The following is a 20,822-nucleotide window of genomic DNA, read 5'->3' on the forward strand; positions in this document are numbered from 1 at the left end:
ATGAATGGAGGCTGAAGTGCATTGCCATTGGCAACCCCGTTCACCTCAAGTGCAACGCCTGTGACTACTACACCAACAGCGTGGACAAATTACGCTTGCACACCACCAATCACAGGCACGAGGCGGCCCTGAAGCTCTACAAGGTAAGCAGTGACATCCATTTCTCTTGGCACGGAGTGGAGGAGGGAATTAACTGTTTCGGAGCTTGGAGCGCAGATCTGCAAGTTAAGGAAAAAGGAGAGAGGGGAAAAAAAAATAGAAGGGCGAGAGCCACAGTCTCTGCTTCACGTTACTAAATACAGAGTCTATTGAAATAGATAGAATTGGAGAATTTATTTAAAGGATTTGCTGTATGTCCCTTTTACACCTGTCTCTGTGGGATTGATCACTCTACTGGTTGCCCTGAAATAACATCACTTTTCTGAGTGTTTCCACCTATAAAATAATACTCTTAAACCTCTTTTATTGATTGATTAAAAACAACAACATAGCACCACTCTTGGCTAAGTATGAATGGTTTCAGGGAGCAGAGGACAAAAACAGCACTGCCTTGTGAATGCATCATCTTTTGTTTAGTGACAAACAAGGATGATCCAAACACTGTGTGTGTGCGCGTGTTTTCCTGTAAGTTTCTGGTGGTACTGAGTAAAAAGACACCCCCCTTTAGCATCAGTTGAAAGTCTTCTGCTTCACTCTGTTGTTATTTTGCATAACTTCCCAAGCTAGTAATCTTTTTATCCTGTCCCTCTATGGGTGTGGCACCAGTAAAAGTGTTCATTAAATGGCAAATAACACTTTTATAGGGGAAAAAGCTTTGCAGATGTAATGAATACGTCCAAGTGTTGACTCTCATTTGTCACATACCTTGACTTGACTTTTTCTGAACCCTAATTACTGGTTAATTTATTTTCTGCAGTTTGTTTACTGGATTGGCCTGATTGTCTTGGTTCATGTACAGCAGGAACAGATTCATTTCTATGATGAATAACTTGGTAACTTATTAAAAACTTCTTTCGTCCAGAGGATATTAAAATTCAGAAAATATTGCAAACCATTAGTCACTGTAACAAGCTCTAATATGATTGCAAAATCCATTTTGCAAGTGTTATCTATTGATTTATACTAGAAATCAGTGATAACTATACTATCAGGAGTCACCCGGCGATTATGATACCTGCGGCTCTTCAAATATGCTTTCAAACTATAAACAGACCACAAAAAGAGCAGAATGTGGCTATCTGGGGCAGGTGCAGGCATTATTTATTTAGATTGGCCCGCCACTATTTGTTTGGGCTGTTTCTTGACGTTCAAATGCTGGATTGATGTACTGAGCGTGAAAACCTAAAGTCGTGGTGTGAGAATTTGTAACATTGTGCCTGTGATATTGGCGCTCCGTGGATCAATAACGAAAGCATTAGATTTGGGTTACACAGTTTGAGGGGAGTGCAGGCCCTCACATAAAATGGAAAACTTCTAAGTTGATGGTATTGAAAACAGAATAGAATGATTATAATCCATCGCTTTTATAGCAACAGCTAACAGCCATTCAATTGTCAACTTTTCTTCTGTTGATACCTGATCTATTAAAACTTTTAGAATATCTGGGAGAAAAAAAAACACATTAAGTTTGTATAAATAATAGATCCTGACCCTGGGAGCTATATAGAATATTCATGAACTGTGTTTATATTCACGCAAGTCCTCCAACACTTTAAATTAACATGTTGTGAATAGAAGATATAAATGTACAAATTTTTCTGCTTTATTAATCTCATGTGGGAAGCTAAAGAAAGGTAGAGCATTCCTGTTGATTTTCTCAGGAAAGGCTATTTAATCTCATTGCCGGATACTTATTTACATGTGTGTATGTGTGTGTTAAGTTTATCCATGAATATGGACTGACCACCCTCACTGTCTGCAGAGCAGTTTGCTAGGTGCCAAGGTTACTCTTGAAGTTCCATTTCAGAGAGGGCTGGATTTTGTCTTTGACTGTATAACAACCAGATGAGATAGAACTTGCTTATGAATAGGTCCTTAAAGCAGAGAGAGCTTGGGATACCAGAACCAAAGGCTATATGTCCTCTTTTGTAAAAATTTTATTTATTTCATTTTTGGCTGTGCTGAATCTTCATTGCTGTGTGGGCTTTTTTCTAGTTGCACTGAGTGGGGGCTACTCTCTAGTGGCGGTGTTCGGGCTTCTCATTGCAGTGGTTTCTTTCGTGGAATACAGGCTCTAGGGTGCTGAGACTTCAGTGTGGCTCCCAGGCTATAGAGCACAGGCTCAATAGCCGTGGTGGACAGGCTTAGCTGCTCTGCGTTACATGTGGTCTTCCTGGATCAGGATTGAACCTGTGTCTCCTGCACTGGCAGGCAGATCCTTTACCACTGAGCCACCAGCGAAGCCTGGCTGTATGTACTGTTACCTTCAAAATGTTGTACATACAAATTGACTCTCCCCACCATCGTATTTATTTCCTTATCTCTTAAATACCTACGTGTCCTTGTGGGGTAGTGTCTCCAAATGGTCAGCAAACAAAAACACACTTTGAACAAGCTTACCTTGAGTTAAAAAGATTAGAGAGATAAATATTGGAGCCATTGAAACTCAGTATTGGACAGTTGGACTCTATTATTTTGCATCAGCCTTCAAAGAGCATTTATTCATTCTAGCAATCACTAGAAATAATTCCTCCAGAGTAGCAATGTGTTGAGGATGCGGTTTCTAAACTGATTCACAGAAACTGTGTGAGTCAGATCCAGAGGATTTTCAAGAGCAGTAATGAGGATATTAGCAAGCTTGGTCGGCTTGTGTAGGCAAAATAAAATTGCTCCATAAGTAACATTAATTGCTTTTAAATGAGACCCTAACAAATTGGCCTAGGCCTGGAAAAAAATGATGGTTTATAATATGGTGAAAATATTAAAATTGGACTTAAAACAGTGTCTGAGCTAATGACCAGACAATAATTGCCTATATAAAATTCATTTTCATTAGGAGTTTAATTTACATCATTTTGCATTGTGAATTATTCAGACTTTAAGGGAAAGTGACAAGTAGCAGTGAAAAGACAGATAAATACAGGGCTGGGAGAAAAACAGCTCTTCTCATTGACAGCATATTGATTCATAACACTCCCAAATGTGGGGCTGTGTCAGGACAATTTGAATGGGCCACTTTACCTCTTGCATGGTCAACCTGAAGCAGTCTTACCTCAAAGAAGTGTGTGTCCTTATTCCAGTTTAAGGAGGTTAGAGGTTAAAGGTTAAGGGGTAGCTTAAAAGCATCATCTGCCTAGCTGCTTAACTTTAACCTGATCAATTTAATGAAAATCTGTTTTACAGATGTTGTTTTAATGTATTTGGCAGGATTTAAGCAGCTTTAACATTAGACGTATGCTAGTAAAAATTATTTCTTTATTTGACCAGAACAACACCTTTCCTTTCATGTTTAAGGTAGAAGGCTTGTGGGTTATGGTATTTTGGCAAAGAACCCAGAGGCAGAATGTGTTGATGATCTTTCCATATGGGCTCCAAAAAAAAAGGAATACCTTTATGTCTATTGCTAACGATGACTGCAAAAACAAACAAAGCTGCATTCGTTTTTTTGGCAGTATTCTTTTCCTTAGGATTTTTTTGTAAAGGAATTTTGTTATTGTGAAGACAAGCTTGCTCATTTCTTCAAGCAAACTCCTCTGAAACATTAGGCACTATTCAAATTTTGATCTTATTTTTCCTCCAGAAATTTTAGTGATGAAGCAAAATTGGGCTAAAAAATGTAAACAATAAATTGAAATTGCAGATTGCACTTAATCTCTTTTAATGTCTGAAAGTATATTTAAAGTGAGGTTAATAAGTACTGAATGTATGAAGTGAAAGTGCTGGTCACTCGTTTGTGTTCAGTTCTTTGCGACCCCATGGACTGTAGTCCAACAGGCTTCTCCATCCATAGAATTCTCCAGGCAAGAATACTTGAGTGGGTGGCCATTCCCTTCTCCAGGGGATCTTTCCAACCCAGGGATCAAACCCAGGTCTTCTACACTGCAGGCAGATTCTTTACCATCTGAGCCACCAGGGAAGCCCCTGTGTGTGCATATCTGTATCTGTATAATGCCAAAACAGTGTTCTCAGCTAACCACTTTATTAGATTTGATTATAGTTTTCTAATTTCACACCTTTGCATCCTCTACAAATTTCTGTCAATTGATATTCACATAATGAGTCCTCAATAAATATTTGTAAGATGAATAATGGACTAATGCATAAATTGAGAAATGTATTAAAGAAACTTCTTTACTTCGAACCCTCATTAAAAAATACACTGCAATTTAGTTTACTCCTTAAGTGATCCCAATCTTTTTCTAAAGTGTCCAGGAGAAATATGTAGCGAAAACCACTGAGCATTCCACATTCCAACTGAGAAAGAACGAACAAGACTCTGGTAATATTTCAGATTCACAGTTTACCTTATTCTTGCCTTAGAATGGCTGAAACTTTTCTGGCCAGCTGATTGGTTGACTGCCATCCTGTGCTGGGCGTGCAAATACTCTTGCCACACCTGAGCTTCAGCTGCTTTTATATTATATGTATTTTTAAATGGGGTGTTCACAGCTTCACTGGATCAAAGTTAAAAACTTAATTATACTAGTCTTTATTTTTCTTCTTGCATCTGCTAGTTGTGAAGGAGAATCATCTGTCTGAATTCCATAAGGCTGTTTTCATATTTGGATTTCAAATTGGCTGAGGGCAGTGAATGAATCTCCCGTCTCCATGGTGAGCAAAGGAAGACACGTGGGATTTAGTCCTATGTAACTTTTAGTGTAACAGTCCCTCAAGGAACATTTTTGGAGTTTTCTCATTATCCATGTTATGGATGAAAGAATCCAGGTTAAGAACTAAAATCAAGGTGTGGGGGAGGGTCACAGAAGAGAATGCAAACACACACATACACACACACACACACACATTGGACAGTGTATATGGCAAGGAAATTTCAAAAATGGTATAATTAGCTTCACCTGCAGTTTTTTTTTCTTTTTAAACTGGTAGGAAATATAATAATCTGATCAGTTTGGAATTAACAAAGAATCATAAGCATTTTCATTTCAATAGGCCTGAGTTCAACTTTGCAATTTAAAATCAAATATACCCGATATGTACCATTTCAATTATTGAACTGTCATTGTCCCGGTGTGATGGTAAAAGAGGTCAGGAGATTGTGTGATGCCTATTTGCATAAAAGTCATTGTGCAAAAGGAAATTGGAATATGTGTGTGTATCTGAAAAACCAAAACAGGTTTTTCTTAATCTTATTCTAGTCATTTGTTTCGATAAAGAAAGCTGTTTTCAGAGATAAACAAAAGTTATTCTTTTCTGTTGCTAAACATTAACCTGAATATGGAAATTTTTGCACTTTTTACATTAGTTTCATATTTCTGTTCCTCTCAAGGTTGAATTTCAGTGTGAAATTTAATTCCAGCTGCAGGATTTATTTTCTTTTAAAGTAATCACAACTCAAATTATTTTATTGTATTTTCATATAAAAAGCAAGGCAGAGGCTGAAAAAGTTCCTGTAGTAGAACAATACATGCTGGCTTAATACTTATAACTAATAAATACACAGATCAAATAGAGATCAGCTGGTTAGATAATAGCAACTAATAAATCACTAGTGTTTTCAGATCACAATGTAATTGGCCAGACCTGCTACTTTGTCTCCTTCTGTTTTTAAGCTTGACATTTACTGAAGCACACCATGTGTCAGAACATGGCTACTTCAGCACAAATATGGGTGTTCTCACTGCATTCACAAGGCAAGAAATATATGTTACAGTATGAGCTGAGAACTCTCTTTATATTCCAGTAGGGAAAAAAGATCAAAAATATCTGTTTATCCAGATACACTATATATATATATGTATATATATATATACACACACTATATATACACTATATATATATATATACACTATATATATATATGTATCTCTATATTAATATATATAGATAGATACACACACCTATAGATACATGATGATACATGCCAGCCTGTAGAAGGATGACTTTAGACCAGATATTCACAGCTTATTAAATCCATGTCAGGAGAGATAAAATGATATTGCGTGTGTGGAACTGTTACCAAACTCAAACAAAATTTAAAGAAAGCAAAGCCTGTCACTGGGACTCCCTGATTTTATTTTTGATGTGTCTTTCCTTAACTGGTCCTGCCATATCCCCACACATCAGGCACTCACCGTTATCCTCTTCTCTCTTTGCTGAAATGCTTACTGTTTTCTGCCTAGATCTTCTCTTCATGGAAATACTCTGTGTTGTGAGATCACCCATCCAATTCCCCAAAGAAAACGAGCATCCTTTTAATTAAGGAGGAAGGACACCTTTCTCTAAAAGCAGAGTAGTGCATTAAAAGGTGTAAATGACTCTCAGGTTTTTTTTCCCAGAGTGCATTTGGTTTTAAAGGAACCACTTAATCTGGATGAATTTCTAATGTATGAGGGGGAACCCGTTGTTGTCAGCCGTGGGGATGTGGAGGGTGGTAGCCCACCCTAACAGCTTCCTTCATCTCCCTCCTTCCAAACACACACACACACACACACACACACACACACACACACACACATCACATATCACACCCAACCTCCACCTCAGAAAAGTAGTAAAAACTGGCACTACCGTTAATTTACCCCAGGACCACGTCAACTCAGACTTTGGGATTGGTGTTATAGTGTTTGTGTAAGTTGTGCTCATTGTCTCATGTGAAGTGTAGAAAGAAAGTGTTAGTCACTCAGTAGTGTCTGACTCTGCGACCCCATGGGCTCTAGCCCACTAGCCTCCTCTGTCCATGGGATTTTCCAGGCAAGGATACTGAAGTGGGTTGCCATTTCCTTCTCCAGGGCATCTTCCTGACCCAGGGATAGAACCCATGTCTTCTGCAGTTAACCCAAAGTTGTAAATCCCTATGTATCTCCCACCCTGAGATCATTTTAGGAAATGCAGACAGAGGTTTATATCTCATGATGAATGTATTCTCCCCACTGGTTTCTTTGGCTTCCACATAGTCATCCTTGCTAGTGGAGCTTGTTTAAAATCACCGAAATGCTTGTGTGGGTGCGGGGATGCCATGCAGTAAGGCGGCCAAAGTCATATGTTAAGCAGGCCTCACTCTGCTGAAAGGGTCTTGGCCCCGGGTGGAGTGAGGAGGAGCTGGCATGTGCATAATGACTGCGATTCTGCTTCCAAAACATCTGGCCTGCCTGAGTTCTACTGGAAACGCTTTACCAAGTTTGCTTGAAGTCTGAGCCTGTGCTCAGGCGAGTTCAATTAGACGTGGAGATTTGTTCATTATTCAGATAATTCAAGCCTTCAAAAGGCACTCTTTCCCCCCCAAATTATCAGTGTATTTCCAGAGACCTTGTGGTGATATGATTTATTCAAAAGAAGATCAACAATTAGAGGCACAGTCCCCAAGAACTTGCTGGGAAACATCTTCATAGATTCTGTAACCAAGGAGGAACATGGTGATTGATGTTCTTTTTGCAGAATACCCAAATGACATCCCAAGTTTTACTTCTGATAAATACAGAAACATTCATTGAGCACTTCATTTGGACTGAGTTTTTAAATGTCTCTATTTATAGAGATAGTCCCATTAATGAGGAAGGATACAAACCATGTTATCTAAGGTGATGCTTCCTAGCTGACTCTGTTCTTCCGGTGTGGCAGAGCCTTTAATCAAATTAAGGGTTGAATCCGTATACTAAATCTTAAAGGAAATAAACCCTGAATATTCATTGGAATGACCAATGCTGAAGCTGAAGCTCCAATGCTTTGGCCACCTGATGTGAAGAGCCAGCTCATTGAAAAAGACCCTGTTGCTGGGAAAGATGGAAGGCAAAATGAGAAGGGGGCAGCAGAGGATGAGATAGTTAGAGAGTATCACTGACTCAATGGATGTGAATTTGAGCAAACTCTGGGAGACAGTGAAGGACAGGAACTCATGGCATGCGGCAGCCCATGGGGTCTCAGAGACTCAAGCAGGACTTAGAGACTAAACAGCAACCATATACTAGCCCACAAAAGCTTCCGTGCTTTTATTCATCAGTGGTTGGTCAAAAGGCTAGGTGTGATTGCTTTCTTGGGTCATCAGTAGCTGTAGAACAATATGTCTTGGCTGACTCATTGCTCTTTTGCAGTGTAAGACTTTGTGAGTCAGTTTCAGACAAAGGTTATGGTGGGAATTACAGAGCGAGCTAGAACTTCTCTATTAGTTGGAAGGTTTATGTTGTTCTTTAAATATGAGGATGATGCAATTCCTGGAAAATGGAGAAGAAAACAATTTGCTAAAGATGCAAAATGTGTCAAATTACAACTTCAGTCAATTCCGTTTTACAACAAAGATATAACTTAGAGTCTTAGAGTCTTGGAGACTAAGTTCTGTTTATAATGCTATTGATGAGAATTCTACTTAAAGGTAAATTATTGTGATGACAGTTCTGTTGTCACTGTTAGTAACTATTATATGTGGTTAACATTCCATTTCACTTAGTTTTATAATATTTTATTAATATTCTAGGTTTCTTTAAAGGAAAAGTACTTTTGCAGCTTTGAATCTAATACATATATTAAATATGTATATGTAAATATAAGTGTATTGAGATCATATTATTATTTATTGATACATATTTTCCTGAAGACTTTCTTTCATTGGAAGTATTTGGAAGCATAGAATATACTTTGGGCTTCCCTGGTGGCTCAGATGGTAAAGAATCCACCTGCAATGCAGGAGACCTGGGTTCAGTTCCTGGGTTGGGAAGATCTCCTGGAGAAAGGAACAGCTACCCACTCCAGTATTCTTGCCTGGAGAATTCTATGGACAGAGGAACCTGGCAGGCTACAGTCCATATGGTCACAAAGAGTCAGACATGCCCAAGCGACTTTCACTTCACTTCACTTCATCTGTCATTGGGCTTCCCACGTGACTCAGACAGTAAAGAATTTTCCTGCAATGCCAGAGACTTGGGTTCAGTCCCTGGGTTGGAAAGATCCCCTGGAGAAGGGCATGACAACCCACTCTAGTATTCTTGCCTGGAGAATCCCATGGACTGAGGAACCTGGTGGGCTATAGTCCATGATGTGGCAAAGAGCTGGACACGACTGAGCAACTAACACTTTCAGATTGAATCTTCCATACTATTGGGCTTCCTTCCTAGCTCCTTTGGTAAAGAATCTGTCTGCAATGCAGGAGACACAGGTTCTATTCCTGAGTCAGGAAGATCCCCTGGAGAAAGGAATGGCTACCCACTCCAGTATTCTTGCCTGGAAAATTCCATGGACAGAAGAGCTAGTGGGCTGCAGTCCATGGAGTCACACATAGTCGGACAGCACTGAGTGACTTAAAAAAAAAATTTCACTTGGGAGTCCACTTTTATCCCTTCAAGTGACAGATTATTTTAAAGATCCTGCAGATGGGATGTAACAAAAGAGCTCAGTAGTAGGGTTTACAGCCATGAAAGCGTTTAACTGGCATGATGAACTTACAGCTCTTGGGAGCATCTCCAAACTGGAAGGAGACACAGCTGGTTAAAATTGTTACCTGTTTACTGTCACAATAGAATTCTTTCCCTTTAAAGAAACTTCCTTTTCCTGACATTTTGGGGGTGCTTGGTATAGTAAATAGAAAGGACTCATAGAATATTTATCACTCCGAGTGCCTGAGCTCTCAGTGCTTGCAAGTTAAGCACCTTCGGAAGCTGCCTTAATTCATTCAGGTCACCGGGTACTTCGGCAGTAATGTACTAAATGGTACCCCGCTGACCTGGAAGAGGGAATGTGCGTCCCTAAGCATTTAACTTCCTCCACAGCAACAAGTGAAAGCACAGTCTAGACCCTACCCAGCACCCCAGTCTTCTCTTCCCTTTCCCCAACATCCTTACAACTACTGGAGGAAGTCCTATTCATTTGCTATGCACCTAGCCTTTTTAAAAGATAATCTTGTTTTGAATTATTATTTTTTTTTAAACTTGTATCTTCTACTTCTTACTTTGATCCCTTTCATTCCAAGTTTCCAGGAATTTTCTTTCCACCAGAGGTTTCTTTCTTTCTCTTTTAAATCTCTTTATCTTTTATTTTTATTTATTTATTTTGGCTGCACTGGGTCTTCGTTGCTGTACTTGGGCTTTGCTAGTTGCAGTGCGTGGGGTCTGCTTTCTAGTTGTGGTGCATGGGCTTCTCGTTTCAGTGGCGTGTCTTGTTGTAAAGCACAGGCTCTGGGTGCATGGACTTCAGTAGTTGCAGCACACAGGTTCAGTAGTTGTGGCTCCCAGGCTTAGTTGCTCCGCAACATGTGGGATCTTCCTGGACCAGGGATCAAACCTGTGTCTTCTGCATTGGCTGGTGGATCCTTAATCACTAGAACACCAGGGGAATCCACCACTGTAGGTTTTTAATGCACTCTTTCTCCTCCTTGAGAATTTGCTAATGATTCCAGAGAACTGGTCCGCATCTTTTTAGAACCATTGACATGAACTTAGAGATGCTTGAAGAAATCTTTGCCTTTCTGAATCTGGCTTCCAATCCTTCAAAAAATATTCTCAGTCATTGACACCACTGTAGTTGAGTATATTCAGTGATGAATAATCTTTTAATGAAAAGTAAGAATAGTTTCAGTCGTTGAAGTGACAGAACTATTGGCAGGAGAGACTCCCATTACCGGTAGCCGGTATGTGTAAAGGGTGTGAGGACATTTTGATAATTATGACATTTGATAATTGTGGTGGGCAGTATCTTTCAAAGACTTCCAATATTTCTCACTATTACTTTGGCAATAACACTATGCAATAACAATGCAAAGAACACTAGCATGTGTCCTTAGGGCCTGAAGTCATTCACTGTTCAGTTGTGGGGAATCTGGTAACAAGTCTAACTGCTATCACTTCTGAAAGAGTGTTGGTTTACAATGTATCTCTTTTAAAGTGAAAGTGAAAAAGTGAAAGTGTTCCTTGCTCAACTGTGTCAACTCTTTGCAACCCCATGGACTGTAGTCCGCCAGGCTCCTCTGTCCATGGCATTCTCCAGCCCAGAATACTGGAGTGGGGTGCCATTCCCTTCTTCCAGGGATCTCCTGACCCAGGGGCCGAACCCATGTCTCCTGCATTGTCAGGCAGGTTCTTTACCATCTGAGCCACCTTAAACTCAACATATCATACCTTAAACTCAGCACTTACCCCTGAGTAACAGGGTAAGGGGCATCAGACACGATGGGAGGGGAGAATGATTCCCCAATTTACACCAAAGAAATACTGTTGTTTTCTATTTTTATTTATTTATTTTTTATTGGAGTATAATTGCTTTACAATGGTGTATTAATTTCTACTGTGCAACAAAGTGAATCAGCCATATGTATACATACACCCCCTCTTTTTTGGATTTCCTTTCCATTTAGGGTCAACACAGAGCATTGAGTTTCCTGAGCTATGTATAGTAGGTTCTCATTAGTTATGTACTTTACACATAGTATCAATAGTGTGTATATGTCAGTCCCAATCTCCCATTTCATCCCACTCTTGCTTTCCCTCTTTGTGTCCATAAGTTTGTTCTCTGTCTTTTTAAAAATAAAATTAATATGCTAAAATGGGAAATATGTAAACAGTGGAATATACCTTTCAGATTTGATTTCATTTGGTGATTGGTACAATACAGACTTTGGAAGAGAGAAAACACTCTCCTCCTTAGTATGAGATGCTATCACTACTATGTAAACAGAGGTCCCTCAATGTCCTTTGAGAAAGAATTTGGATAAAAGCATGTTCTGGTTTAATTTATTTGTTTTTGGTTTATTGTAATTTTTATTAGCAAATTAAGTAATTAAAAAAACACATTTGGATGGAACAATTGTACCAAGATTTTCCATGATGAATATTTCCTGAGAAGATACTCCCCAGGCTTATAACCAAATTCCTTAAAAATAGATCCAAAGAGAATTCATAAATAACTTTTTTCCCAGAAAAGTAGAGACTTTGACTCTGTTAATTCCGTAAATATTAGAAAAACTAAGATGGGTTTTATGAAGAACTCTTTAATTTTTGCAGTATTCATTCTTAACGTGGCAGTGGAATTACCATCTTTAAAGTCACAAATGCAAAAACCTCTTCCTATTGCTTAATTGTGTCAACATTTACTTAGATGTATATTTCAAAAGGGCTTCCCAGGTGGTGGTAGTAGTAAAGAACCTGCCTGCCAATGCAGGAGAGATAAGAGATGCAGGTTCAACGCCTGGGTCGGGAAGATCCCTTGGAGGAGGGCATGGTAACCCACTCCAGTATTCTTGCCTGGAGAATGCCATGGACAGGAGTCTGGCGGGCTGCAGTGCAGAGGGTCACAATGAGTTGGACACACCTGAAGTGACTTAGCACAAACGCACGCATCTTTCAAAACAGACTCTCAGGTATAATATTTACGTTCAAGTTCCCGTAGCAAGTACTAGGTCATTCTATTTCTTCCAGCAGAACCATGGCTACCCCTTTAAATGTAATGGCTTTGTAACTTATTGTAAAAGCATTGATACAGAAGTACATTGAAATTGATTTTTTTCAAGTCTGTTAACACTTTTCTAAAAAGTGAACCACTTAATTCTTTAGCAGTGAGTATAGAAGAATGTGGATGTATTTCAGTTCTCATGTGTTTGGTCATTAAAAAGGCAAAATGCCAGTATTCCAATGATGTTTTCAGTATGTATCCAAGGAGACCTATTTATGCCTATTTTGCTCAAACCCTGGAACAAATTGCATGCACACGTGTGTGGGGGGTGTGTGTGGGGGGAGACAGAGAGAGAGGAGTCAGAATACAGTATCCTAAGACTTATTTTAAAAATTGATGGAGATTTTGAGTTAATCATTAATGCCCACTTATTTTATTTTAAAGTAGATCACAGAAATCTCTTCCTACCCATTGTAAGCGTTCTCAGTCCCTAGAGATAATAAACCTTTGATGATGTTGTGCAAGATTCGTCAACAAGCCCTGAAATCAGTCTTGTGTGTACACATGACTAATCAAAGTTTCAAGGAACAGGATGCATGCATGCATGCATGCTCAGTCACTTCATTCGTCCATGGGATTCTCCAAGCAAGAGAACTGGAGTGGGTTGCCATGCCCTCCTCCAGGGAATTTTCCCGAATCAGGGACTAAGCCTGCATCTTCTACATTGCAGGCAGATTCTTTTACCCACTGAGCTGCCTGGGAAGCCCCAGGGAACAAGATGTGAACTGGTAAAAGTGATAGGTTATAGGCGCTCCAGAAAGTTAATGGCCTCACCAAATGTGGGAGCACATTGAGAAGGCCTTACAGAAGGGAGGTCCTGTTTCCACTATTGGAACAGATATCTTTTTACAAAGGCTTCAGCACTAAGTCTTGTGAAAAATCATCTTTTATGCAAAGAGTTTCTTAAAGTAATCTCTATCTAATTAGTACTTTGTTCTTTTCTTTGCCTTCAAGTCACAACAGATACAGCAAGACACTTAGACTCAAAAGGATCCTTGAAATTCTGGGAATTAGGTAATCAGAACAAATACCTTCTTAAATTGATGAACTCTCAGATGTCCCCAGGGGAACATGATAGGCATAAGACAGCAATCTCAATAATTAAACTTGAAATTATTTAGGAAAATGTGAGTAAAAGTCTCAAGAAATCAGTTCTAAAATAGAGAAGGAAGGAACTAATGGAAAAGAAAGAAGAAAGGGAAGCACTCAGTCGTGTCCGACTCTTTGCGACCCCATGTACTATAGCCTGCCAGGCTTCTCCATCCATGGGACTTTCCAGGCAGGGGTACTGGAATGGGTTGCCATTTCCTTCTCCAGGGGATTTTCCTGACCCAGGAATCGAACTCAGGTCTACTGCACTACAGGCTAGTTCTTTACCCTCTGAACCACCAGGGAAGCCCAACCTACCATATGGACAGGGCAGTGAATGTTGAGGCCGTTGTATTCTGCTTGAGTGCTGCGATGTTTTATTTTCAGCAGCTTTATTGAGATATAATTCATGTACCACAAAATTCACTCATTTAAAGCATCCAATTAAGTTTTTTTTAGAATAGTCACAGAATTATGCAACCATCACCACAATTGATTTTTGAACATTTTCAATACTCCAAAAGAAATCCTATGCTGTTTACCTCTACTCCTCCCCACCGCCTGATAATCCCAACCTCCCCAGCCCTGGCCCTTGGCAACCACTAATTACACTCTGTCTATATAGTCTAGAATCATACTATATTTTGTTCTTTGTGACAGGCTTCTTTCACTTAATGTAATGTTTTCAAGATTCATCTATATTGTGGTATCAGTCAGCATTTTATACCTTTTTATTATGGAATTCCCGTTGTATGGATAGACTACATTTTATTTACCCTCTTATTAGTTTATGGGCATTTGAGTTGTTTCAACTTTTTGGCTATTATGAATAATGAAACTGAGCATTTGTATATAGGTTTTTGTATGGATATTGTGGATATGTGTTTTCCTTTCTCTTGGGTTTATACCTACAAGTGGAATTCCTGAAACAACAGTCACTGGTATTAACTGGACTCAGTACTGCTGGTCACTTCTTGTATCTGATCAGCTCCTTTTCCCTTTTCTTTAAAGAATAGTACAAATGTTTATCACTGTCCCAGTGAGAGTGATAAACTTTGCCTTATTCATCTTCTCCTCCATGACCAATAAAAGTCCAGTGAGAAAATTAATTTGAACATCTACTGAGCACTTACTAGGTGGCAGATAATCCAAGTTCTTTAAATATATTAACTCATTTCATTTCTAACAGCAAGCCTGTATAATTATGCCCATTTTGAAGATGAGGAAACTAAGGCAATGAACAGTTAATTAATTGGTAACAGTGCCAGCTGGATCAGGATTTATACTCAGATTGACTGACTCCAACACCCACAGTCACTTTGTTAAAGTGAAGATCCTTTGAGAAGAATGCCTGGATGAGAAGGCCTTGTTTATGGCAGAAGGGCATGGATGTAAGAGTGACTGTAACAGTTGATCTTTGGGAAGGACAGCCTTTGAGAGGAGAAGTAATGATGAGATAGATAGAGATTTAGAGATTTGGGGAGGAGACAGCGAGGGATGGCAAATTAGAAAAATCACTGATAGCCGTATGTAGGGTTTTTTTCTGTGTCAGAATGTAAACCTTTATCTGGTTGATACAGTGTTCTTTGAAAAATGTTTATGAACTGAATTCTCCATACTGGGTGAAAACTGGTGTATTTTATGATAATGACTGAAACACATTTTGTGATGTTCTGTGGTGGCTGGTGTTCAGTTGCTCAGTCATGTCTGACTCTTTGTGACCCCGTGGGCTGCAGCATGCCAGGCTTCTCTGTCCATGGGCTTTTCCAAACAAGAATGCTGAAATGGGTTGCCATTCCCTTCTTCAGGGGATCTTCCTGGTCCAGTAATTGAACCCAGGTCTCAGGCAGATTCTTTACCATCAGCGCCACCAGGGAAGTAGAACTAGACTGAAGTTCTAGTAAAACACAAAAGCTGGCTTGTCCTCATTGCACTGTGGTGATGAATAAAACAGACACAGAGGCTATACGAAGCAGTTCCTGTCTTCAAGAAGCTCTCCAGGTTTTTTAGAAGAAAATATACAATCCTTTTTATCTGTGCTTTATTTTCCCTTGTGAATTGTCTCTGTTAACAGCTTTTCTGAATTCCAGAAGTTTGTAGGGACATTTTTGGTCCTCTGTATAACACATTTTAGCAATGTTTACTCCTTTGTGTCATTCAGAAAGTTAATATTTAGATTTCCTGTGGTATCTAGGGAAGAAATTCGATTCCTGCCTTGCAGAACTGTGATAACATGGCTATTTGTTTCTTCTCAAGTAAAAGATGTCCCATTGTTGAAAAATAATGCACAATAACAGTATAATTTAAATTTTCTCTCCCTCTTGCCTCCCTCTCCCCACTTATATGATGTTTGGTGAGCATGAATTTTACCTTTTCAGAGTGATAAATATATGGACAAAGGGAAATATTACTTGGGTTTTTTTTTTTTTTTTGCTAACTAGAAGGATTTTTTTTTTTCTCTTTCTAGATGTAAAAGCATAAATATACTTGTCTCTAATAGCTAATCTAATTAATCAGTGGAAATGGTTGGTATTTTATCTGTAACTATTTCAAGCATCACCCTATTTTATTTAAACACTTGAAATTGACCTTGGCGTTTTCAATTTCCTGAGACCTTCTGCTTTTCATAAAGCCTATTGACATGGGTAGGGTGAGGTCAGGGCTTGAGCTGCCAGTGTTCTACCGTTAGAACATAACATTGCATAATTTCTTCTTTCTGTTTTACTCTGAACAAAAAAAAAAAAGTCTTTAAAGAAAAATGAAAGAAAGCATGCATGCAAGAAAGCATGATAAGCTCTCATGTTATCTCAGGCTAAAAGATTCCCTGGAGCTACTTTCTTGAGTCTAAAACACAGTGAGACTAAAAAGACTGGATGACTGTTTTGGCATTTATGTCTAGGAACACTGATGAGCTTAATAAGCCTTGACAAGGTGGGAATCACTTTTGATGCCCTCCTACTATTAGTATATTGGGAGTGGAGTGTGGTGGGAGGTGTGGAGTGATGTTTCAGAGAAAGGCGGTGGAAGATACGCCCATCTATCTCCCTGGGCATGAGTGCATGTCCAACTCTTCTGTGACCCTAGGGATTGTAGCCCACCAGGCTTCCCAGTGCATTGGATTCTCCAAGCAAGAATACTGGAGTTGGTTGCCATGCCCTCCTCCAGGGCATCTTCCCGACCCAGGGCTCGAACCCCTATCTCTTGCGTCTTCTGCTATCTCCCTGTAGTCTTCTATAACTCAAGAAAAGTTTAAAAGAAGAGTTAACGCATTTTCTGTCTTCAAGTGTCCAGTCAACTTTCTTGCTCTTTATGTGGTTTTTGGCAAGCATTTTGGTGCTTTAGTTAATATATTAGTAAATGGAGAAAAAAAACACTCCAGTGAGTTCTGGAGATCTTAATTAAGGTACAAAAATAGCTTTGAAGACGCATTCTGAGATGAAAGCTTTTCTTATATGTGGAAAATATTACTCATGTCTTGTCAGCACATCTACTCCATTGGCATTGCTTTTTATACTTGGAGATAACTTCTGCTTTTCTTATTATTGGTAAGATACTTTCCTTTTTAATTTCTGTGAGTGCACTCAGTTACACTGTTATATCCAGGACTTGTCATTCCTGAAAAGCCATTCTTAACTTTCTCTCTCCAGTTGGCCTTCAGTTGAAATTTGTTTGAAGAAGAATGTAGCTATACTCATCCACTTGAACATGGGTAAATATAGCTCCAAGAAAATAACTATTTGTGTATCCTTTTATGTGCTTTAAATTCAATACCCATTCTTTCTTAGAAGTTTGCCCACAGAAAAGGAACTGTGTATGACACTTTTAAATACCACTTTTCAAATCTGGCAAGTGTGAATTTGCAAATGAGTAGTAGTAAGTGGAGCTCACACAGCTGAAAACTGAATGCTTAAAGCTTCTGTGTCTGGTGTTAATTTTGCTTCTGTCTTTTGGCTGCTACGACAATTTTTTCATCTATAAAATGGGTTCTGAGTTACCATGATGATTAGAAAGTAGGCATTAACAAATCACTGAGATCTGATTTCCAGGTAATCATGTCTGTGGTTCTCAGAGCTGAATTCTTCTGAGCTTTAATAAGTATTTCATCTTAAATTGCAGAGACAGTTACATATATTTATCTGGTTTCAGATTTTCCATGGTTTTGGTTAATTGGCAGGTATATGTTTACAAGTTTTTCTTGTAAACAGGAAGTAGTGTAGTCATCGTATGCACGCATGCCTGTGAAGTTACTTCAGTGGTGCAACCTGTGGACTGTAGCCCGCCAGACTCCTCTGTCCATGGGATTCTCCAGGCAAGAACACTGCAGTGGGTTGCCATGCCCTCCTCCAAGGGATCTTCCGGACCCAGGGATCAAACTGGTGTCTCTTGCATCTCCTGCACTGGCAGGCTGGTTCTTTATCACTAGCACCACCTGGGAAACCCAGTAACTGTACTATTGTTATTGTTCAGTCGCTCAGTTGTGTCTGATGCTTTGTGACCCCATGGACTGCAGCACACCAGGGTTCCCTGTCCTTCAGTATCTACTGGAGTTTGCTTAAACTCATGACCATTGAGTCAGTGATGCCATTCAACCATCTCATCTTCTGTCACCACCCTCTCCTGCCCTCAATCTTTCCCAGCATCAGGGTCTTTTCTAATGAGCTGGCTCTTGGCATCAGGTGGTCAAAAGTATTGAAGTTGAAGGTGCTTCAACTTCAGTGTCAGTCCTTTCAATGAATATTCAGGGTTGATTTCCTTTAGTATTGACTGGTTTGATCTCCTTGCTATCCAAGGGAATCTCAAGAGTCTTAAGAGCATTAAGTTCAAAAGCATCAATTCTTAGGCTCTCAGGCTTCTTTATGGTCCAACTCTCACATCTATACATGACTACTGGAAAAACCATAGCTTTGATTATACAGGCTTTTATTGGCAAAGTGATGTCTCTGCTTTTTAATACGCTATCTAGGTTTATCATAGATTTTCTTCCAAGGAACAAACCTTTTTTTAATTTCATAACTTCAGTCACCATCTGCAGTAATTTTGGAACCCAAGAAAATAAAATCTGTCACTGTTTCCATTTTTTCCCCATCTATTTTCCATGAAGTGATGGGACTGGATGCCATGATCTTCTTTTGTTTTTTGAATATTGAGTTTTAAGCCAGCTTTCTCACTTTCCTCTTTCACTTTCATCAAGTTCCTCTTCACTTTCGTCATTAGAGTGGTGTCATCTGCATATCTGAGGTTGTTGATATTTCTCAGTAATTGTATATAGAGAAATAACTGAATCACATCTTGGAACGCCCTGTGGCTTATTTATTTATTTGACTAATCATGTCTCTTACTCGTTTGAGAGACCACTCTGTCAGGCCCTTTGCTGGAAAGTATGGATATTGTGTCAAACGAGACAGACAGAGGCCTTGGTGGAACATACAGTTTAGAGAAGTAGACAAACGTTAAACACATATTCACACATGCTGTAAGGAAATAGTTATTTACCATTGTAAACAAGTAGGTAGTTGTTTTTGATCTGGAACATGCATTTGTGTCATTAGCACATAGGTATTTGTGTAAATCAAACTCTTCCTCCAATCTTGGTTGAAAGTGAAGAATTTGAATAAGAGCCTGTATTGAGGCAGTTAGGAAGGTAGCCAGGGCTGAAGTGAATTACTTGCATGCTAAGTTGCTTCTGTCATGTCCGACTCTTTGCAACCCTATTGACTTGTACCCCACCAGGCTCCTCCATCAATGGGACTTTCCAGGCAAGAATACTGGAGTGGCTTGCCATTTTCTTCTCCAGGGGATCTTCCCTACCCAGGGATTGAACCCACATCTTTTATGTCTCCTGCATTGACAGGCAAATTCTTCACCACTAGCACCACCTGGGAAGTCCTTGAACTGAATTGACTTCACTAGATATTGACTGTTGTCCTGTAGAAAAAATCATTTATTTACCAGTGAGATTTGATCAGAGTGCAAGCGCTCTCAAACTTTTGGGGCTCATGAAACGTTTTTGTGAAAAGACAGTCTAGAAACAGCTGCATATCCAGTTGACTGATTTGTGCAGAATGTCTGTACAAGTTGAATCAACTAAAGTTGAATGTGAGATTCCCTGTTACCACTTTTAAAATGTAGTGGTGTCAAGGCCTACCGTCTCTGGGGTGCAACCAGAAATCTCTTCATTTGAATGGATGATGCTGATCGTCAGTCGGATTTGAGGATCACTGAACTTTGAAGGTCACTGGGGATCTGAAGATTCCTGAGACAGCAGTGGCTGTGGCGGTTGTACCAGCCTCACTCTGTTAGCATCTGTCCCTCCATGTTCAGAAGAGGAAGCAGTTCTGTGTAGTCACCCGTGTTCTCTCTGTTTGCACACCGAGACTTTTCTAGAGTCTGTTGATCCTGTATACTCTATCTGAGAAAGTCATGGAAGGCATTGCCCTCTCTCCTGCTCCTGGTTTTGCTTCTAAGGACAGGAATCTGACCTGTTTTGATATTAAAAAAAAAAAAAAAAAATTCCATTTCAGTAGGAAAAATGGCAAACCTTTATAAAGAAAACCTTTCTTCACAAAACAGCTATTCTTTTGTTGAAAGTCTGGCACTTTTGTGAACTGTCGGGCCAAGAAACCACTCTCCAGATGTCGATTTAAAAAAAAAAAAAATCTAAGGCCCCTTGATTGAATTTGGTAGGAATATCTTTGCTGGTAAAGTTTTGGAATCAAACTTTGCCTCATCACAGTTGCAGAAATCCACTCTCCTTGTACACAAAGATATCCCCAGGCAGCAGATATATAGTCTATTTTCTGAACAGGAATCTTATAGGTCTCTCGAGGGCTGGCTTCCACAGGCCTGCTGGGTTGTACGTTCATTTGTAGCTCACTGTAATGATTCTGCAATTTCTCATTTTCTTGCTATTCTAGGAAGGCAGATTCTGAGGTTTGTTTTTAGAGTTTTACCAGCAGATTCCCTCTCTTCTTCTCTCCATAGGTGTGGATATAAATAAATGTGTGCATGGTATGTGTGAAGGATGTGTGTGTGTGTAGGTAGAGATGTGTGTAGGTATGTATATGCACGCATGCTAAGTCCCTTCAGTTGTGTCCAACTTTGTGTGACCCTATGGGCACATGTGTGCATGCTAAGTCACTTCAGTCGTATCTGACTCCTTCTGACGCTATGGACCATAGCCTACC

General features: G+C 39.5%; 1 protein-coding gene across 1 annotated transcript in view; it reads left to right on the forward strand.

Annotated features, from left to right (window-relative positions):
* The window catches only part of ZFHX4 (zinc finger homeobox 4), a 201,243-nt gene that overhangs the window by 26,624 nt on the left and 153,797 nt on the right, over positions 1-20,822 (forward strand). Inside the window, 1 exon segment of the mRNA XM_043879158.1 lies at positions 1-143. This exon segment is cut by the window's left edge and continues 360 nt beyond it. Coding sequence (XP_043735093.1) covers positions 1-143 — 143 coding nt within the window.

Source organism: Cervus elaphus, chromosome 21 (assembly GCF_910594005.1).
Source record: "Cervus elaphus chromosome 21, mCerEla1.1, whole genome shotgun sequence".
NCBI lineage: Eukaryota > Metazoa > Chordata > Mammalia > Artiodactyla > Cervidae > Cervus > Cervus elaphus.